Here is a 19,542-nt window from a genome sequence, read left to right on the forward strand (position 1 = left end):
CACACAGATTTAGGCCTAAGTCTAGATATAAGCCTCTGAATAAATACAATTTAATTGTAAATCTGACAGATGTAGTTCTACAAACTGTAGACAAATTACTCCGTGTACGCTATGTAGAACTATGAATTGAAAGGTTAAGGAAGCAGACACCAACTGATGAAAATAATACACGCTTAACAGACATTACTCGTGGACTAATGGGCGGAACCCGTTTGCAGCATGCCCTGTATGTATGTATAATCACATTTAGGGCCTAATCGCAAGGTCCACATAATTAATCTTGTAACTCTACCCTCTACCCAGAATTACCGATAATGGTAGGTATCCGTAAGTGACTGTGTATTACTTGTGGGACTCTGGCGGTGCCCTCGGAAATGAGGAATTATCGAGGGATTGTTAATTACAGTCATGAATCCCCTGGTTATTACTCGTTTCCCTTCCCTGTGAATTTAACCCAGGGACTCACCTATACTCAGTAAATGGAATCTCCAGGCAAAATACTCCAGATTTGCTGAGTTAACTGCATTTCTTGTAGTCTCGCTATGGCTGGTAAAACCCATTCAGTTTACACATCACCATAATAGGTAGCAGGAAAAAGAAGGACAAATGCACTGGTTGGAGGGTCAGGGGAACATAGATCTGAACACCCTCTGACCTGCCAATGTGCTGAATATTGTTTATGTTCATGGTGCATACATAACCTCAATGGAACCTGAAATAGTTTTGTAAGCAAAAACAAAGCCAAAATCAAACATTGCTTGGGTGTTTGAAACTTCTCCACACATCGCTGCACTACATCAAAATATCTGTGTATGGACATTCGCAAATTATTGCATTAGCGTCCCCAATATGGGTATCAGGAAGACCAGTATGGACTTGTTTGGTCTAAAATAATGTATTTGCAGAATTCTCCTAAAAGCAGGAAGCAAAATGCATGTGACTGGATCATGAGTGGTCTGATTTGGTGCTGTAATTGTTTAGCAGATACAAATCCGACATGGAGGAGTTTGGAATTTATCAGATGTGATGATTTTCACGTTTTGAGTTTTTGGGGACTAACGTGAATTTTGGTGTTTACCACTTCAAAATCTGCATGTTATGTTAAATACCCTGGGGCATATTTATACTCTGTTTGCACCGAATTAGCGTAATTTTTTTTTTTACTCTAATTTGGTGCAAAACTAACTTCATATTTATACTTTAGTGCTAGGCCCGTCTAGCGCCAAGTTTATGGAGTTACAGTAATTTTTTGGAAGTGGAAACCTACCTTGCCTTAATGAGATGCAAGGAAGGAGTTCCCGTGCAAAAAATGACTCTATGGCCTTAACACCATATTCATACTCCCATGCAAAAATGGTGCACGGGATGGAGGAGAGGTCCAAAAATGGTGCAAAGCTTGCTTTGCCCCATTTTTTAACACCTGGGTCAGGGCAGGTGTTAGGGGACCTGTGGGCTTTTTTCCATGGTGGAACACCAGGGAATAAACTCACAGGTGTCCTCCCCAGGTCCCAAGGACACCTCCACCCACACCAGAGGGACAGCGGAGGATGGGGGACCCCATCCCAGGTAAGTACAGGTATGTATTTTATTTTATAAAGTGCCATAGGGAGCCCTGAAATGGTCCCCCTTACATGGCACTGGGTGCCTTGGCCATGCCCAGGATACCCTGGTCCCCTGTGCTGGCCATTGGGGTGATAGGCATGACTCCTGTCTTTTCTAAAACAGGAGTCATGTGGTATGGAATGTTTTTGCGTCCGTAAATGACTCTAGGCAGGTTAGAGTCATTTGTTTTACTCTAACCTGCCTAACATCATTTTTTGGTGCAAAAACCCCTTCTTCTTTTTTGCCACTAGCCTACCCTTTGCACCGGCTTGCACCCTTCCATAAATATGTGCCCGGCTGGTGCACAGAAATGGTGCAAACCGGTGCTAAACTTCTTGGTGCAAATCTGATTTGGTGCAGTTTTGCACCCAAAGTATAAATCAGGGCCTATATACTTTTCCCCTTTTAAATTCCAGCAGGTTTGACCTGCTGGAATTTATCTAAATGCAAAAACAACAGATGATGGATAAAATGAAGAACAAACCAAACATTCCCCCCCCAGTCACAGATCTAGGTTTAATCCATCAGGTTTTTTTGCTTGCCATGCCATTTCAGTTCAGACCCAGCCATATGCAAATCAGTCTTGACCCTATTCCCTATGGGAACAGTCCAGCCCGAACTGCCGGGCCAGGTCTTCCCTGGACCAAAACCAAGCATCCTGGGACCAGTTTCAGGGTATCACTCTTCATCAACCAGGCTTGCTTGAATCTGGTGGCATAGCAAGCACGAGACCCACGTCTGGGCATACCCTTCCCACTTCAGGTGACAAATGCAAAAACAACAGCTGATGACCGGAATGAAGAACAAATCAAACATTAACCCCCAGGCACAGATCTGGGTTTAATCCATCAGTTTTGTTGCTTGCCATGACATTTCAGTTAAGACCCAGCCATATGCAAATCAGTCTTGACCCTGTTCTCCATTGGAACAGTCAAGCCCGAACTGCCAGGCCAGGTCTTCCCTGGACCAGAAACAAGCATCCTGGGGCTGGTTAAGGGGATAACCCTTCAACAGCCCGTCTAGCTTGAATCTGGTGGCATAGCAAGCACAGGACCCACGCCTGGGCATACCCTTCTCACTTGGGGCGACAAATGTTGTGTTTGTTTGCTTTTGTCACCAAAAGGAATTTATCTAAAGGTAGGGTAGTAACCAGTGGTGGCTTGTGGGAGGGAAAAGGGGCGGGGCGACGCAGCGAGTGGCAGGGGTGGGGGGAGAAATAAAATAAAATCATATTTTTAAAAAACTTACCTTAATGCTGTGCTGCTCTGCAGCTCCGCTCTTCCATTCTCGAGTGCAGACACAGGCTCCCAGCCTGCCCTGCGGCCAATCCTGACGCTGCTCAGAGTAGCATCAGGATTGGCTGGGAACGCCCAGCGAGGGTCAGGGCAGGCAGACTAGGAGCTCTCCCCTGCGTGATAACACAGATCTGGGCTGGTGACAGCACACTGCGCATGTGTGTTTGGCCGGCCCGAGACGGCCGGCCAAACACAAATGCACTCTGAGGGGAGTGCACAGTGCACTCTCCTCATCCTCGTCACAGTCCGTGGCCCCGCCCTTTTTAATACAAGGGATTAAAGGGTTTGCAGCAGCTGCTGCTGGCGGGGGGGAGCGACTGATAATTCCCGGTGCAGTGTATTAGTGTGTTAATACCTTTATAAACAAACTCTTAATAGGGTGCGCTAGGATGGCATCCAAGATGGACATCTTGATTTTGGCTCCATGATCCGTTCCTTTGTGATGATTTCTGGGGCTCCCATTGAAGCAGGAACAGGCCATTAATAGCCAAGGGTCAGCAGAATGGGCTGATGCCCGCCACTTGGCAGGATTACCTTTAATGATAATAAATGGCAAAAGAGACGTTGTGGTGTAGTATCAAAGTGAAACAGGAGAAGCAAGACATTTTTCTGCCCACTCCACATAGAAATAAGGGAGCCTGTGATGACGATGGAAAGGATGCAACTTAGAGTGACCTGGCAAAGGGAGAGTGACCCATGATCGAAACTCTGGAGAACATTTTATGTAAATTGGCGGGGGTAGACAAAATCACAAGAACAATGGAGGCCTAATTGGACGGCAAAGAGAAGTGGATCATGTCTGTGGAATCTGGGTTAGCGGTGTTATTTTCTAAAGTGCCGGTGCTGAAGGGTCGACTGGACCATGTGGACTTGGTGGCAAGTGACCAGGCTGACATTCAAGATAGATCCACTGAGGCCTAGAAGAGAGGGTGAACTCTTGGAAAATGCCCAAAGAGCAGCCAGTATTAGGTACTGGAGTTCAACTATCGATGGCGTTCTGGAGTTCAACTACAGATGGTGGAGTTTCCATCAACCTCTCTGATCCTGCACTGCACAAGTCCAGTGCTCAAGAAGGAGGTGACTTAAAACTGAATATTGAAGTACAAGTCCAGTGGATTCTCCTCTTTCTTGGTCTTTGCATGCACACCCTAGCCAGCAGCATAGATCAGTCAGAGACGAGGAAGATGTTGCTGTCAGCTGGAGTATCGCACTCCCTTTGATATCAGCTACGGCTGAGAGTGTTGAGGAATGGAAAGACATTTTTGGATACAGCATAGTCTCCTGGAGTCATTGAGAGCTGGTGACAAGAGTTCTTATATGGGACAACAAAGCAATGGTATTGGAGGGACTGTCAGTTTATGACTGGCAGCTGATCCTCTTGAATGGCTTGAGTGCACCACGTGAATACAACCAGGAGTTTGTTTTTTTACTTGGAATGTGAAGGATATGGACTATGGGGCATATTTATGAGAGTGTTGCGTCACGTTTTCACCACTCAAAGTGGTACATGCATGACACAAGGCTCTAAGTCAGATTTATGAAGCCATGCACTGTGCATGGCTTTGAGTGGCTTCATAAATCTGGAGTAGCACAATGCAGTGCAAGCCACTGCATTGTGTTACCCTGCCATGTGTAGGCATTACATGGGAGTTGCGGTGGGTGTTCCCAAGCGAAACCCATGGATTATGATGCACCCCAGATTTACAAGAGCTTGTAAGCCTGGGGATGCACCAAAAACATACGCCTCCCCAGGGGAGGCGGACCAAGGAGAAATATCTTAATTTCTCCTCGTTTTTACCTCTTTTTATGCATCCTGCATTCTGCAGAAGCATGGAAAGAGGAAAAAGCCTCCCAGTATTGTCTTTGTGCAGTAAGGTGCCCCTTCCTGCACAAAAACAATCCTGCATGTAATACAGGCATACTTGCACGATGGTGCAAGGGGGTCTACATTGGCAGTAGGCAGCCAAAATAGCACCAGCGCAGGGAGAAAGGACAGAAATGTGCCGTATTACTTAAATACTGGGCATTCCTGCCCTTTCCCTTTGACACAGAGCAGCGCAGCAAGGCGACTTCCCTTTGCCTAAATTTCATTACCATGCCGTGTGTTTGAAGGAGTGTTTCTCCCCCTACACTTCCTGCATATCCTCCTATCGCCTCTACTCACTGGCATAACATAGGCCCCACAGCCCCTGTGGTGCGGGGGGCCCTCAACACAGCACAGCCTTAAAGCTCCTGAGTCCCAATGGGGGCCCCTCTATGTACTTTGCAGGGGGGCCCTCTAGGTTTTCATTACGCCACTGCCCCTAGCTCACTTTGCCTGCTTTCCACCACCGTTCTGTTTCCTAGTTGTTCCATCCCTTGTAGCCCTTCTTGGAGAGATAAATATTTGGGGTGTTTTTTTTACTTGAAGCAATGTTATACTTTAAAGACCATTTTCTTGACTTTTGTGGTTGTTGATATGGTTCAGTGATGCTGGGGTGAGCCCTGTACTATTTTTCGTCTATTTATTATGTTATGCAGAATTGTAGAGCGCACTATCACCCGGAAGGGTATCCTGACAGTGAGCAGGGTGATGATCTCACTCAATAAAATGATTTAAACCTAAAACTCTTCACCTTGAGGATTTAATTACTAAATGCAAACTCTTCTATTCCGAAAACTGTTCTCAGGAGTGGTGAAAAGTAACACTCTGTACTTACCACTGAAGTAATTGTGAACTGTCTGTACCAGAGGAAATGAAAACATTGTTTTGTTGACTATCTGCTTTTTGTTTGGTTGCTATGCATTTCTTCAATTTCTGTTTTTTTTATCTGTAGTGGGAAAGAAGAAAACAGAGTGTGCGCAGTGCAACCAGGCCACTTTCTTGGATTTGGGCAGTTACACTGTGTCTTCCTGTATGCATTCTCTCTCAGGGCGTTGATGGTAAGCATGGCATCGATATAGTCAGTCTGATTTATCTGAAGCATGCATCAATATTTTCATCATATGAACAACACCAGTACTTAATTTGTTAAAAATGAAGTACTGGCGCCCTCGTCAGGAGGCCACTGCAGCTTGCACCACCCATTGCCCCTGCCAGTGCTTCCAGTGACAGTACCAACACAGCTACAAACCATCACACTCCTACCTACAAGTTTGACAATGCAGATTATTCCTGACCCCCCCTATAAGAATGGCTTGGACTACGGGTATTGGTCATTTTCACGCATATTATATTATTAAATACCTGTTGTGCTCAGTTCAAAATTAGATCAACAGTGCCACTAGGGCATAATTGCTGGTTTTGCCAATTAAGTGTTGGTTCCGATCACCGGAAACCACCTGCTCAAATTAACCACTGAATAACACATCAGACAATTCTGCCTTTGCATAATTGTGCCTCGTTTATATAAAATAAACATTGGTAAAGCTAATAGGTTAGGCTTGTAGTTTCAGTTAGAAGCTATATCTGTTGGGCATACTGAATTTGTATTTTGTCAGCAACCCGACGGCAGATGCAGGTCTGCTGCCTGGTGTGCACAATCTGATCAGTAGCTTGATGGCTTAATGCAGTGTTTTCCAAACTTTTTCGACCTATGGCTCTCTTGACCTATTGGCTGTGGGCTGTGGCTCCCCATTATGTTACTTTTGTTTGACGGGTGGGGGGAATGTAAGCACGGCCCCGGGAGTACTTCCATTTTTTTACTGGAAATAATATGATAAATTATATTTGGGCCCTTTACTAGAAAGGACTTAATCAGGCTTCACCAAGATCTGAGCACTGTCTACTAATACTGAGGGATTACGTATACAGGTCTGTAAAATCTGTGCTCTCTGTATGCTCCCCACTAGTATACGTTACGTAGGCAGCTCACCAAGATTTAGGCTCCCTCCTACTGAGGCATCATATAGGTGTTGATTTGCTAAGTCACTTCTACAAAACAAATTTAACACCTTGAAATTCATGGTACGGAAGAGATAAGTGAAAGAGGTAGGGATCATTTGATGAGAAGAGCACCCACATTCTCATGAGTAGATTGAGCTGTCTCCTCTCCTTCCTCCTCTCCTACAGCAACTTAACAAATATCAGATAGATATTTGTCCGGTTTTGTTCATCGTGAGGTAATTTCATGTATGACACAATAATGATAGCCATACCATACATGCCAACATTGTACAACTGAAAGTGGTACATTTTATTTTAAGTACAAAATCAGGCAAATATATTTTCCTCATTGACATATATTTAAGGTGAGGTAATTTCAGACAGGAGATAGCTAAAATAAAGTTTATTTTGTTTTTAACTTTGGGAGTATCTAGTCTAAATCGGGTTAGCATGTATGCCACAAATATTATATTTGTTATCTTTGATACAGTGGTTTGCAAATGTCTCAATAGTTTAAAAGTGGAAAATTATCACCTGAAAAACAGAGAGCAGGTTCTAAAAAAACATATTTAAAAGGCACCTCGTTATTTGTCCACAGAATGATAAAAATCAAAAGGACCTCGGAGCCCCTAAGAAGATGCATTAGTGCAGTACGTGCAGCTGGTGCACAGGAATACTAGGGGGACTGTACCCCAATCATGGTTATTGTTAATAACCATAGAGGAGGAAAAGGGTTCCGACTGTCTAGTTCGCATTAGGGCCAATGACACCTTTGCTACGTCACTGCTTTTATCTTTTTTATTTTTTTAGTTTAATAATGCTTTATTGAATAAGTTAGCATACACTGGTACAGTAGAATAAATACATTTGCACCCAGAAGAAAAAACAATAATAAAAAAAAGATTAATCATAATCATAAAGATATTTATATTTATAAGAAACAATTTGTATACACAACCATACTGTAATATTGAACCGTAGAATAATAGCATTTTTTGTTATGTTTTAGTAAAGAAAGAAAGAGAAGAGCGAAAGGAAAGAAAGAAAAAGTAAAACAATGCAAGTTAAAAATCACATAGTTACAATAAAGCAACCATTAAGTATTAACAGTAGTATGTAAAGTCTTGTGTTGCGAAAGGAAAGAGGCGAGGGGAAACCAAAGCATGTCCCTTTTAATTAACAGTTGAGTAGTATTAGCATTTGCTCGATCCATTCTGTGATTATAACAGATCAGATTCCACCAAGTTACAACAGATATTTTCGTAGTATCTTTCCAATTAGAAGTTATAATTTGCAGTGCACCAACAATGAGCAAATCAGCCAATTTACCAAGCAGTGGTTGGGAATACCAAATAGATGAAGTACTACCCTAAAAAAAACATGTAATACATTGAAAGGTACATTGATGGAGAAAATCTGATTAACTTTATCCCAAACTTGTTGCCAAAAAGTATGAACTGCAGGGCACTAAACAAACATGTGCATATAATGACTGTTTTCTTTAGAACACGACCAACACTTGCTATCTGTAGTAAGTTTAAATTTATAAAGGTCTACAGGAGTATAGTACAACCTATTGTAAAAAATAAAATAACGTTTGGGTTGTAGATGCTGAACGGGATGTTGTATGGAGTTTTGACCATATTTTTTTCCATGTAGATATAGGAATGCTTTGATTGAAATCCTGCTCCCATGCTAATTCCATTTTAGATTTTGGTCTCACAAGAGTGGTATGTGTAAGGGTTCTGTATATAAAAGATGCCAGGACTTGTGAGGAAAAATTATAAGGTTGGGAATGAGGCTGTGTAGAAGAGGGAGCCTCCATAGATTGAGACAATAAGTTATAGAGGATAGCATAGAGAGTTTAATATTTCACAGCGTAATAAGTGGAGATATGAAATGTCCGTTGAATATCTTGAAATTCAAGTACAGCATTATCTAGAATTAACTGATCTAAAGTTATAATGCCTTTGTGCATCCACTCTTCCCATACCAAAGTTCTATTATGAAATTTAATATCATTATTGTACCATATAGAAGTTTGCCTAAGGTTCTCATATGAGGAGTGAGAGGCAAGAAGTAATGGCCTGGCAATAGAAATAGACTGAGTTATTATCGGAGAGAAAAGAGATTTAGGGGGTTTTGAAAGCTGAACTGCATCTCTAAATGTAAATGGTGTAATTTGTGAGTGTTCCAATTAACTCCATAGATAGGTTCCTTTATGAAAAGTGGGAGAGAGGGACAACCATATTTGTTTCAAAACAAATGCAGAGTGATATCTTCTAAGGCATGGAAAATGTACACCTCCATTGTCTCTAGGTTCCTGCAATTTGACTAGAGATATACGAGATTTACGTTTGTTCCATAAAAATGTCATAAATAATGCATTTATAATGTAAAAAAAACTAGAAGGAAGTTTAACCCCTTAGCTGCTGGGCCGTCCCCCCCCCCCCCCCCCAGTGCTGAGCCCTTTTTTGGCTATTTGGGGTAGTTCGCGCTTAGGCCTTCATAACTTTTTGTCCACATAAGCTATCCACGCCAAATTTACGTTCTTTTTTCCAACATCCTAGGGATCCTTATGGTACCCAGAGTTTGTGGTTTCCCCTGGAGGAGACCAAGAAATTAGCCAAAATACAGTGAAGATTTCGTTTTTTCCAAACAAATTGGAAAAAAGGACTGCCGAAGAAGGCTTGTGCTTTTTTCCCTGAAAATGGCATCAACAAAGGGTTTTCTGGTGCTAAAATCACCATCTTCCCACCTTTCAGGAACGGGCAGACTCGAATCAGAAAACCACATTTTTCAACACAAATTTGGCATTTTACTGGGCCATACCCCATTTTTACTATTTTTGGTGATTTCAGCCTCCTTCCAGTTAGTGACAGGAATGAGTGTGAAACCAATGCTGTCTCCCGGAAAGCTAAACATTTCAGAAAACTAGACAAAATTATGAATTCAGCAAGGGGTCATTTGTGTAGATCCTACAAGGTTTTCCTACAGAAAATAACAGCTGAAATAAAAAAATATTGAAATTGAGATGAAAACAACAGCTATTTTTCTTTATATTTTACTCTGTAACTTTTTCCTGCGATGTCAGATTTTTTAAAGCAATATACCGTTATGTCTGCTGGACTCTTCTGGTTGCGGGGATATAAACGGCTTGTAGGTTCATCAAGAACCCTAGGTACCCAGAGCCAATAAATGAGCTGCACCCTGCAGTTGGTTTTCATTCTATACTGGGTATACAGCAATTCATTTGCTGAAATATGAAGAGTGAAAAATAGGTATCAAGAAAACCTTTGCATTTCCAAAATAGGCTCAAGATAAGGTTTTGAGGAGCAGTGGTTATTTGCACATCTCTGAAATGCCCATACTAGCATGTGAATTGCAGGGCATTTTTCAAATAGACGTCTTTTTTACACACTCTCTTATATTTGGAAGGAAACAATGTAGAGACAGATAAGGGGCAATAACACTTGTTTTGCTATTCTACGTTCCCCCAAGTCTCCCAATAAAAATGATACCTCACTTGTGTGGGTAGGTCCAGCACCCGCGACAGGAAATGCCCCAAAACACAACGTGGACACATCCCATTTTTTGACAGAAAACAGAGCTGTTTTTCGCAAAGTGCCTACGTGTAGATTGTGGCCTCTAGCTCAGCCGGCACCTGGGGAAACCTCCCAACCCTGTGTATTTTTGAAAACTAGAGACCTAGGGGAATCCAAGATGGGGTGACTTGTGGGGCTCTGACCAGGTTCTGTTACCCAGAATCCTTTGCAAACCTCAAAATGTGGTTAAAAAAACATGTTTTCCTCACATTTCGGTAACAGAAAGTTCTGGAATCTGAGAGGAGCCACAAATTTCAGTCCACCCAGCGTTCCCCCAAGTCTCCCAATAAAAATGATACCTCACTTGTGTGGGTAGGCCTAGCGCCCGCGACAGGAAATGCCCCAAAACACAATGTGGACACATCCCATTTTTTGACAGAAAACAGAGCTGTTTTTTGCAAAGTGCCTACCTGTAGATTTTGGCCTTTAGCTCAGCCGGCACCCAGGGAAACCTACCAAACCTGTGCATTTTTGAAAACTAGAGACCTAGGGGAATCCAAGATGGGGTGACTCGTGGGTTCTGTTACCCAGAATCCTTTGCAAACCTCAAAATGTGGCAAAAAAAACGGTTTCCTCACATTTCGGTGACAGAAAGTTCTGGAATCTGAGAGGAGCCACAAATTTCCTGCCACCCAGCGTTCCCCCAAGTCTCCAGATAAAAATTATACCTCACTTGTGTGGGTAGGCCTAGCGCCTGCGACAGGAAATGCCCCAAAACACAACGTGGACACATCACATTTTTTGACAGAAAACAGAGCTGTTTTTTGCAAAGTGCCTACCTGTAGATTTTGGCCTTTAGCTCAGCCGGCACCTAGGGAAACCTACCAAACCTGTGCATTTTTTAAAACTAGAGACCTAGGGGAATCCAAGATGGGGTGACTTGTGGGGCTCTGACCAGGTTCTGTTACCCAGAATCCTTTGCAAACCTCAAAATGTGGCTAAAAAAACACGGTTTCCTCACATTTCGGTGACAGAAAGTTCTGGAATCTGAGAGGAGCCACAAATTTCCTTCCACCCAGCGTTCCCCCAAGTCTCCCGATAAAAATGATACCTCACTTGTGTGGGTAGGCCTAGCGCCTGCGACAGGAAATGCCCAAAACACAACATGGACACATCAAATTTATTGACAGAAAACAGAGCTGTTTTCTGCAAGGTGCCTACCTGTAGATTTTGGCCGCTAGCTCAGCCGGCACCTAGGGAAACCTACCAAACCTGTGCATTTTTGAAAACTAGAGACCTAGGGGAATCCAAGATGGGGTGACTTGTGGGGCTCTGACCAGGTTCTGTTACCCAGAATCCTTTGCAAACCTCAAAATGTGGCTAAAATAACACGTTTTCCTCATATTTCGGTGACAGAAAATTCTGGAATCTGAGAGGAGCCACAAATTTCCTTCCACCCAGCACTCCCCCAAGTCTCCTGATGAAAATGATACCTCACTTGTGTGGGTAGGCCTAGCGCCCGCAACAGGAAATGCCCCAAAACACAACGTGGACACATCCCATTTTTTTACAGAAAACAGAGCTGTTTTTTGCAAAAGTGCCTACCTGTAGATTTAGGCCTCTAGCTCAGCCGGCACCTAGGGAAACCGACCAAACCTGTGCATTTTTTAAAATGAGAGACCTAGGGGAATCCAAGATGGGGTGAGTTGTGGGGCTCTGACCAGGTTCTGTTACCCAAAATCCTTTGCAAACCTCAAAATGTGGCTAAAATAACACGCTTTCCTCACATTTCGGTGACAGAAAGTTCTGGAATCTGAGAGGAGCCAGAAATTTCCTTCCACCCAGCGTTCCCCCAAGTCTCCCGATAAAAATTATACCTCACTTGTGTGGGTAGGCCTAGCGCCGGTGACAGGAAATGCCCAAAACACAATGTGGACACATCACATTTTTTCATAGAAAACAGTGCCTACCTGTGGATTTTGGCCTCTAGCTCAGCCGGCACCTAGGGAAACCTAGCAAAACAGCACATTTTTGAAAACTAGAAACCCAGGGGAACACAAGATAGGGTGACTTGTGGGGCTCTGACAAGGTTCTGTTACCCAGAATCCTTTGCAAACATCAAAATTTGGCCAAAAAAACACCTTTTCCTCTCATTTCGGTGACAGAAAGTTCTGGAATCTGAGGGGAGCCACAAATTTCCTTCCACCCAGCATTACCCCAAGTCTCCCGATAAAAATGGTACCTCACTTGTGTGGTTAGGCCTGGTGCCCGCGACAGGAATAGATCACACAACGGTCAATCTTGGTCCTTACATGAGGCAGCTGTTGACCCTGGGGTGATCCATTCCTGACGCAGGCACTAGGTGTAGGCACTCAAGTGGGGTAGTGTTTTTATCAGGACAGGTGAGGAATCACTGGGTGGTAGGAATTTTGTGGATCCCAGCATATTCCTGTAATTTGTGTGACAGAAATGCGAGAAAAATAGAGTTTTTATTCAACATTTGAGCTTTGCAAGGTATTCTGGTTAACAAAACTTTGGGGAATCCACACAAGTCACACCTCTGTGGACTCCCCCGAATGTCTAGTTTCCAGAAATGTTTGGGTTTAGTGTGATTCTCTATATGGCCGCCGAACCCAGGACCAAAAACACAGATGCCTGCCTTACAAAACCAGTTTGTTTTGCGATAGATAATTTTGATGTCTCCACAATACGATTTGGGCGGTGGAATTTGGGGCTGAACTAAATTGGGGAGCTCCCAAGAGAGCACTCTCTCTCTCTCTCTCTCTCTCTCTCCTTGCCACCGCATTCACCTGCTCTCTGGGTTGGGCTAACCCACTATTACCCAGTTGCACAGACTGCTTGAGAAGGGACAGCAGGACTGTCCTCATCACCTCCCTCATAATGTACTGGAAGAGGAGTTATTGAATGGGACTCCTCCGACTGAAAAATCACTCCCAGAGTCTGCGCCATTGTCCTATCCCTCAGATGCTGTCTCAGTATCTGATGTCTCAGTCTCTGATCCTATGTCAGAGCTGTACTCTATAACCCGAGTGACGGCAGCAGTCATCCATCAAGATGCCATCTCTGCTATTGGCTAAACTGTTGCTCTAAAACACTAGCCTACGTAGACAGTCACAAAATCGATGGTGTGTGTGAGATACGTGCAACAGTAGAGGCCACCTTACCTGCGCTTCTTCCCTCAATCAGCACGTTCTTTCAAGACACTCAAAAAACACCTTGTCACATACCATTCGTCACAGTCTTTTAGCACCTCCTGCGCCCAGTCCAACAATCATTATTGGTGCTCCCACTCCCTCCTCCTCGGATTCCCTCATTATCACCCAGCAAAAGTGCCCTTCATCTCTCCATAGCCGCCCTCCACCCCGCACATACATTTCATTTGTATTATAGCGCAGGTAATGGCTGACTTTACTAATGTACTCAGCTATTTACATAAAATACAGATTTGCTCTTTGCAGTAGGCATATAAACCTTCTGCGCTTCTTTATGGAACTAAAACTGCCACTAGACAAGTCTGACCCTTTTGTAGCAGAAATATAATCACAATACTTACTTGACTTTTTTATTGCTGCCTAAAAGCTACAGTTGAAAAGCGTCAGTTGAAGTATGTGCATTGCTTTGAAGACGCAAGCTGCAACTGCAAGACAACTGGTGGCAAATCTATATACATATATATATATATATATATATATATATATATATCACTTTTATATGTGGGTCTGGTTTTCCTGGGGGCCGATCGCAGCCCCCAGGGAAACCACACACGTATTGACAAAAGTGATATATATATATATATATATATATATCTATATCTATATCTATATATATATATATATAGATCTATCTCCATATATATATCTACATAGATATATCTATAGATAGATCACTAAATATATATATACATATATATATAGATCTATCCATGTAGATAGATATATCTACATAGATATATCTATATAGATCTATATAGATATATATATATATATATATTTTATTTAGTTGTTGTATGGTTTCCTTGGGGGCCAAAATGGCCCCCAGGGAAACCCTACAACAACTAAAAAAAATATTGCCCCCACAGGGGGTCGCCCTGCCAACAGGCTACCCCCTGTCCATTTCTTTCTTTTTTTTTAATAAAAAAAATTAGCCCCTGGGGGGGGTGCGATCGCGCACCCCCTAGGGGGCACCTACCTTTTTTTTTTTTTTAAATATGCCCCCGGGGGGGGGGGTGGCCCATTTTCTGAGTGAAATCCCTGGTGTGTAGTGGTGTTTCCTGGCCCCCGATCGCAGCTGTGCCGCAATCGGGGGCCAGGAAACACTTTCAGAAGGCCTCGTCAGAAAGGGTAGACTCTCCCCTTTCTTACGAGGCCTTCCTGAAACTGTTTCCTGGCCCCCGATAGCAGCTGTGCCAGGAAACAGTTTCAGGAAGGTCTCATAAGAAAGGCTCCCCTTTCTTACAAGGCCTTCCTGAAACTGTTTCCTGGCCCCCGATCGCAGCACAGCTGCGATCGGGGGCCAGGAAACACTTTCAGAAGGCCTTGTGCTGCGCTGTGCTGCGATCGGGGGCCAGGAAACACTTTCAGGAAGGCCTCGTAAGAAAGGGGAGACCCTCCCCTTTCTTACGAGGCCTTCCCGAACGTGGGGAAGGCCGTTTGTGGCCGTTTTCCCCATTGGTGCAGGAAGCGGCCGCAAGGCTGCTTCCTGCTCTGACGGGGAAATCAACATTGTAACATCACAAAGTGGCGGATGGGGGGCCGGGAAAGACACGGAAGAGCTTCCGTGTCTCCCAGGTACAAGGCCACTGGTCGTGACCCGCACCAGGGAGGTAGTGTCGGTTAACGGGAGGCATAGATAAATAAACATTTAAAATGGGCAACAACATCCTTTTAATCGTGGCCAGTCGTCCCCACCAAGTTAAATAAAGAGGATACCATCTATCAAGTAATTTCACAATCCTTGACTCTACCTCTTTGAGATTAGTTCGAATAGTGTCTTTAGGTGAGTTGGAATAGGATATGCCCAGGCATTTGATATGCTTAGAGTTCCACTTAAATTCAGTATCTTTAAACATGTCTGGTAGACAGTAAGCATTTAATGGCAAAACCTCTGATTTATTTACATTAAGTTTATAACCTGAGACACTTGAATATTCTTGTAATAATTAAAAAAAAATCTGGAATAGTCTTGTGAGGATTAGAGATAAAAAGTAAAATATCATCAGCATAAGCTGTGAATTTAATCTCAGTTTCTCTGTACTTAAAACCATAAAAATTTCTAATTTGTTTTGAGTAGAGTTCCACATGCACTTTCCAAGGAATGCTTATTGTATTGTAGTTTAGCATCAATCAACCTGGATAAGGTGTCTGGTTTGTTAGATGAGAAATATTCATGCTCAAGACATTTTATTTGTGTGAGCAGTTGAGAGGAAACTTTAGATTTTTCTTTCTTTTTAATGGCAACATAATCTATAATAAAGCTTCGAGCAGTAGCTTTAAATGCATCCCATATCAAATTCATCTGAGTTTCTGAAGGTAAAGTGTGCATAAAAAATTCTTTAGAAAACATTGTAAATTGTTCAATAAATAAATGATCTTGCAATAAGGTGTTATTAAAACTCCAGCGATTAGAAATGGAGGAACTTCCTGGAAGGCTCATATCAATTATTATAGAATATATAATATAATATAGACCCAATATCAGCATGTGAAATTGTTTGCATAACAATGTGTACAGCAAATAAATAATCTGTTCTAGAATATGAGTGATGTACTGGAGAATAAAACTTGCATTCTAGTACATCTGGGTGAGCAATTCTCCACACATCACGTAGACCTCTGGAGGAGATTGCTTGATAAAATGTTTTTTGCATTTTATTAGGGATATAACGAGTTTGGGAGCGATGATCTATAAAAGGATCCATAAGTTCATTGCAGTCACCTCCTACCACGAGATTTTCAGAGTTGCAAGATAATAATAAAGAAGAAAAATTCACCCAAAATTGAGGCTCTACTCCATTTGGACCATAAACATTGCAAATGGAAAACAGCAAACCATTAATCTTAACTGTCAATAAAATCCATCTTCCTATATCATCTTTAGTCTCCTCTACAACTTGTACTTGTAAAGATCTATGAAACAATATTATTACCCCATTCTTATTGTGAGCTGCAGAGGTAGCCAAAAACATGACCAACCCAATTTCTATTCAAACTTTTAAAATCTTGCTCTTTAAGATCGGTCTCTTGTACAAGGGAAACTTGACAATTCAATTTAGAGAGATGCTGTAGCACTCTTTGTTTCTTAACTGGATTACGTAAACCTTTAACATTCCATGAGATGATTCGAAGACTGGTCATTTAACTAGTAGAAGACATTTAGACAACAAAGCCTTACCGAAACCTAAGAAACAAACAACATGTGAATCATAGAAGAAGGTGGAAAGGAAACATATGAACATATATCTAAATAAGATTGCGTGTTGATGCCAATCTTGCATTGTAGAACGTAGGAAATAATAAAGGTAGAAAGAAAGGTAAAAAGAGAAAAAAACAGAAAGAGAGAAAACTAAAAGGGTAGCAAAAGCACCCCATTGATAAAAGAAAGAAAAGATGACACGAAGCCAAGAAACTTCAGTCATAATTGTCTTAAAGCGAAGAAAAATACTTTGCATGGGAGAAAGGGAGGAGCAAGAAAAGAAATAGAGGCCAATCAGCAACAGTACCCCGGAGGAACTATAATGATTGTATAACAAGAGAGAGGAGAGACGAGGAAACAAAATAAATACATTACAATATGAACAACTGACGACGTGACTTACCAACAAGGGAAAGAATGCTATGATGTCGAGATATACAGGAATATAGACACAATCGGAAAGGGGACTTTCTCAACCTGAGATTTCAATGGTTCCAATATCTGTAAAGAAGAAATAAATAATTTAAAGAATTTCACATTAACCGATCAAATCTTGTTGAGATCCATTGCCTCACCTTTGTGAGTATATATAAACTGTTTCAGATCATAGGGATTTTCAAAAGTAATTGTTCTGTCCTTGAAGGTGACCCTAAAAAAGTAAGGGTGAATTAGGCCAAATCTAGCATTCATAGATCTTAAGGCTGGTCGGAGATCCAGAAATTCCTTCTTTCGCTTGGCGGTCGCCGTGGCCACATCCTGGCTAAAGAAAATCTTTTGGCCCGACCACAACAGTTGTTTACGTTGTTTGGCGGCAGTCAAAATAGTCATGAAATCTGAGTACTGTAGGAAGTAGGCGATAATTCCTCTCGGTTTTGATGGAGAAGAGGGACCAACATGATGGGCTCTCTGGATGTTGAGAGCAGTAGTATTCTGAAGACCAACAATCTTTGGAATATGAGTTTGCAAGAATGTTATCAAATCTTGGCCTTCTGAACCTTCTGGAATGCCGTAAATGCGAAGATTATTCAGACGATTGCGATTTTCCAAATCTTCTGTCTGTTTTGTAAGTAGTGCGACTTCCTTAGTCAAGGTATCAACTTTAGTAATAGTGTCTTGTATGCCACTAATCCTCTGTTCCACCTCAGAAAGTCTAGAATCCAGACATGACCATTTCTCCTCAATTTGCTGTAGCGCAATATTCGTCTCCATAACAAAAGGCTTTATTAGCTTGAGCTCATCCATAATGTCATCCAATGTGAGGGGCAATGGAGACTTAGTTGGAGAGGATGGGTCTTTTTTAACTCTTTTGTGGCCCCCGGACTCTTTATGACCATTAGAGTTAGAGACAGAGGATACAGATAATTTGGAAGTATGAGGGGCTTCCATTTCCGCCACACAGTATATATTTAGTACAATAGTTTAGTTAATGTTCCTGTAACGCCAATTAAGTCACCTCAGAGGACAAATGTTTAAAAACTTAGAAGAAAATACAGAATAAAATGACTATAACAGCTTCAAGAGTGGCATCCAAGAGTGTCCAAAAAGTATTAAGATCTCCACATTAATTCAAGTAGCCAAAAGACAAAAAAAGAAAATATTTTTAAGGAATAAAAAAAAAATCCTCTCAAAATAGCGGTGGCATTACTGTCAAAAAGGGAGCAGTAGGTTAAAAAGATTAAACTCTGTAAAAAACACCAGAGTTTTAAAAGAGAAAAAACTCACCATACTGCTCCCTGCTTGTTCCAACATCCAATTCTGGGGAAAAAAACAGCCAGCTGTCAAAAACGTCTCATTCCAATATAAAAACGTCCTCAGCAGCTCGGGAGTGTTGCTATCGAGCGGCCATCTTAGCTGCTCCACAACTCTCCAATGCACTGCTTTTATTTTAATTTACATTGATTGAGCTAGTGTTCCAAATTGGCAGCCTAGAAAAGTGCAGCTCACCAGGACTATGTGGGACATTGCATTGCCACTAGAGGGCGCTGCAGGATTTACTAAATAGGCGACAGTGCTTATATCCATTACAAACTAGTTTAATTATTTAGGTCCAATTCATAAAATGGAAAATCAACGGAATGCAGATTAAATGATTCAGTTTTAGTTCTCGAAATCGAGCGAGCCTTCCTTATTGGCTATTCCCCTTGCGGGCTGCTAGTACCAATCTGCCACTAATATGTATTTTTTTAATATCATTTATCTCAATGTGGAGGGCATCCAAAGCGGAGATCGACGTATGTATGCATTGGTTCCCAAACTGTGTGCGGTGCCCCCGGCTAGTTTTGACGGCGCACGGGGGAGCCGCGGTGCACAGATTGGGAACCACTGGCTTAATGTGATAGGCACTCCAAAGGGACATTCATTTAACAAAAGGCATAGAGGAACGATCCTTTGACAGCACAAGAAATGCGTTTCTTTTTGCCTTAGTGTTAACTACTTAATTGTGCAATTACAATAGCAAAAACGATTGCATTTCGTGTATAACATAGATATGCAATAAAGAAATGAATAAGGCAAAAATGTAATGGTTCAGTGTACTTTTCAGTTGTGAAGTGGTTCATCATGCATTGCAATGGAGCCACTATGTAGGACCTAGAATGATAAATCAAACATTCAATAGAATGAGGCGAGAGGTTTACTCTTCTGAGGTAAGTCAATATATGATTGAACTGTCTGAATGCAATGGCTCAAGTGGGCTGACCCAAACACGGCAATTGTTGAACAGGGCTGATCCTATGTTCCTTTCTATGTAGTTTGAAAACAATATGATTTGTAGACATCTGCACTGCAACGACAGACCTAATAA

At 42.1% G+C, this 19,542-nt stretch overlaps 1 protein-coding gene across 7 annotated transcripts in view; it reads left to right on the forward strand.

Annotated features, from left to right (window-relative positions):
- The window catches only part of LOC138250106 (granulocyte-macrophage colony-stimulating factor receptor subunit alpha-like), a 467,284-nt gene that overhangs the window by 226,858 nt on the left and 220,884 nt on the right, over window positions 1-19,542 (forward strand). For all 7 annotated transcript variants that reach the window (XM_069204545.1, XM_069204544.1, XM_069204542.1 and 4 more), the window contains exon 2: window positions 5,714-5,819. In XM_069204545.1, coding sequence (XP_069060646.1) covers window positions 5,714-5,819 — 106 coding nt within the window. The remainder of the gene's footprint in view (window positions 1-5,713; window positions 5,820-19,542) is intronic.

Source organism: Pleurodeles waltl, chromosome 8 (assembly GCF_031143425.1).
Source record: "Pleurodeles waltl isolate 20211129_DDA chromosome 8, aPleWal1.hap1.20221129, whole genome shotgun sequence".
In the NCBI taxonomy this organism is placed as follows: domain Eukaryota; kingdom Metazoa; phylum Chordata; class Amphibia; order Caudata; family Salamandridae; genus Pleurodeles; species Pleurodeles waltl.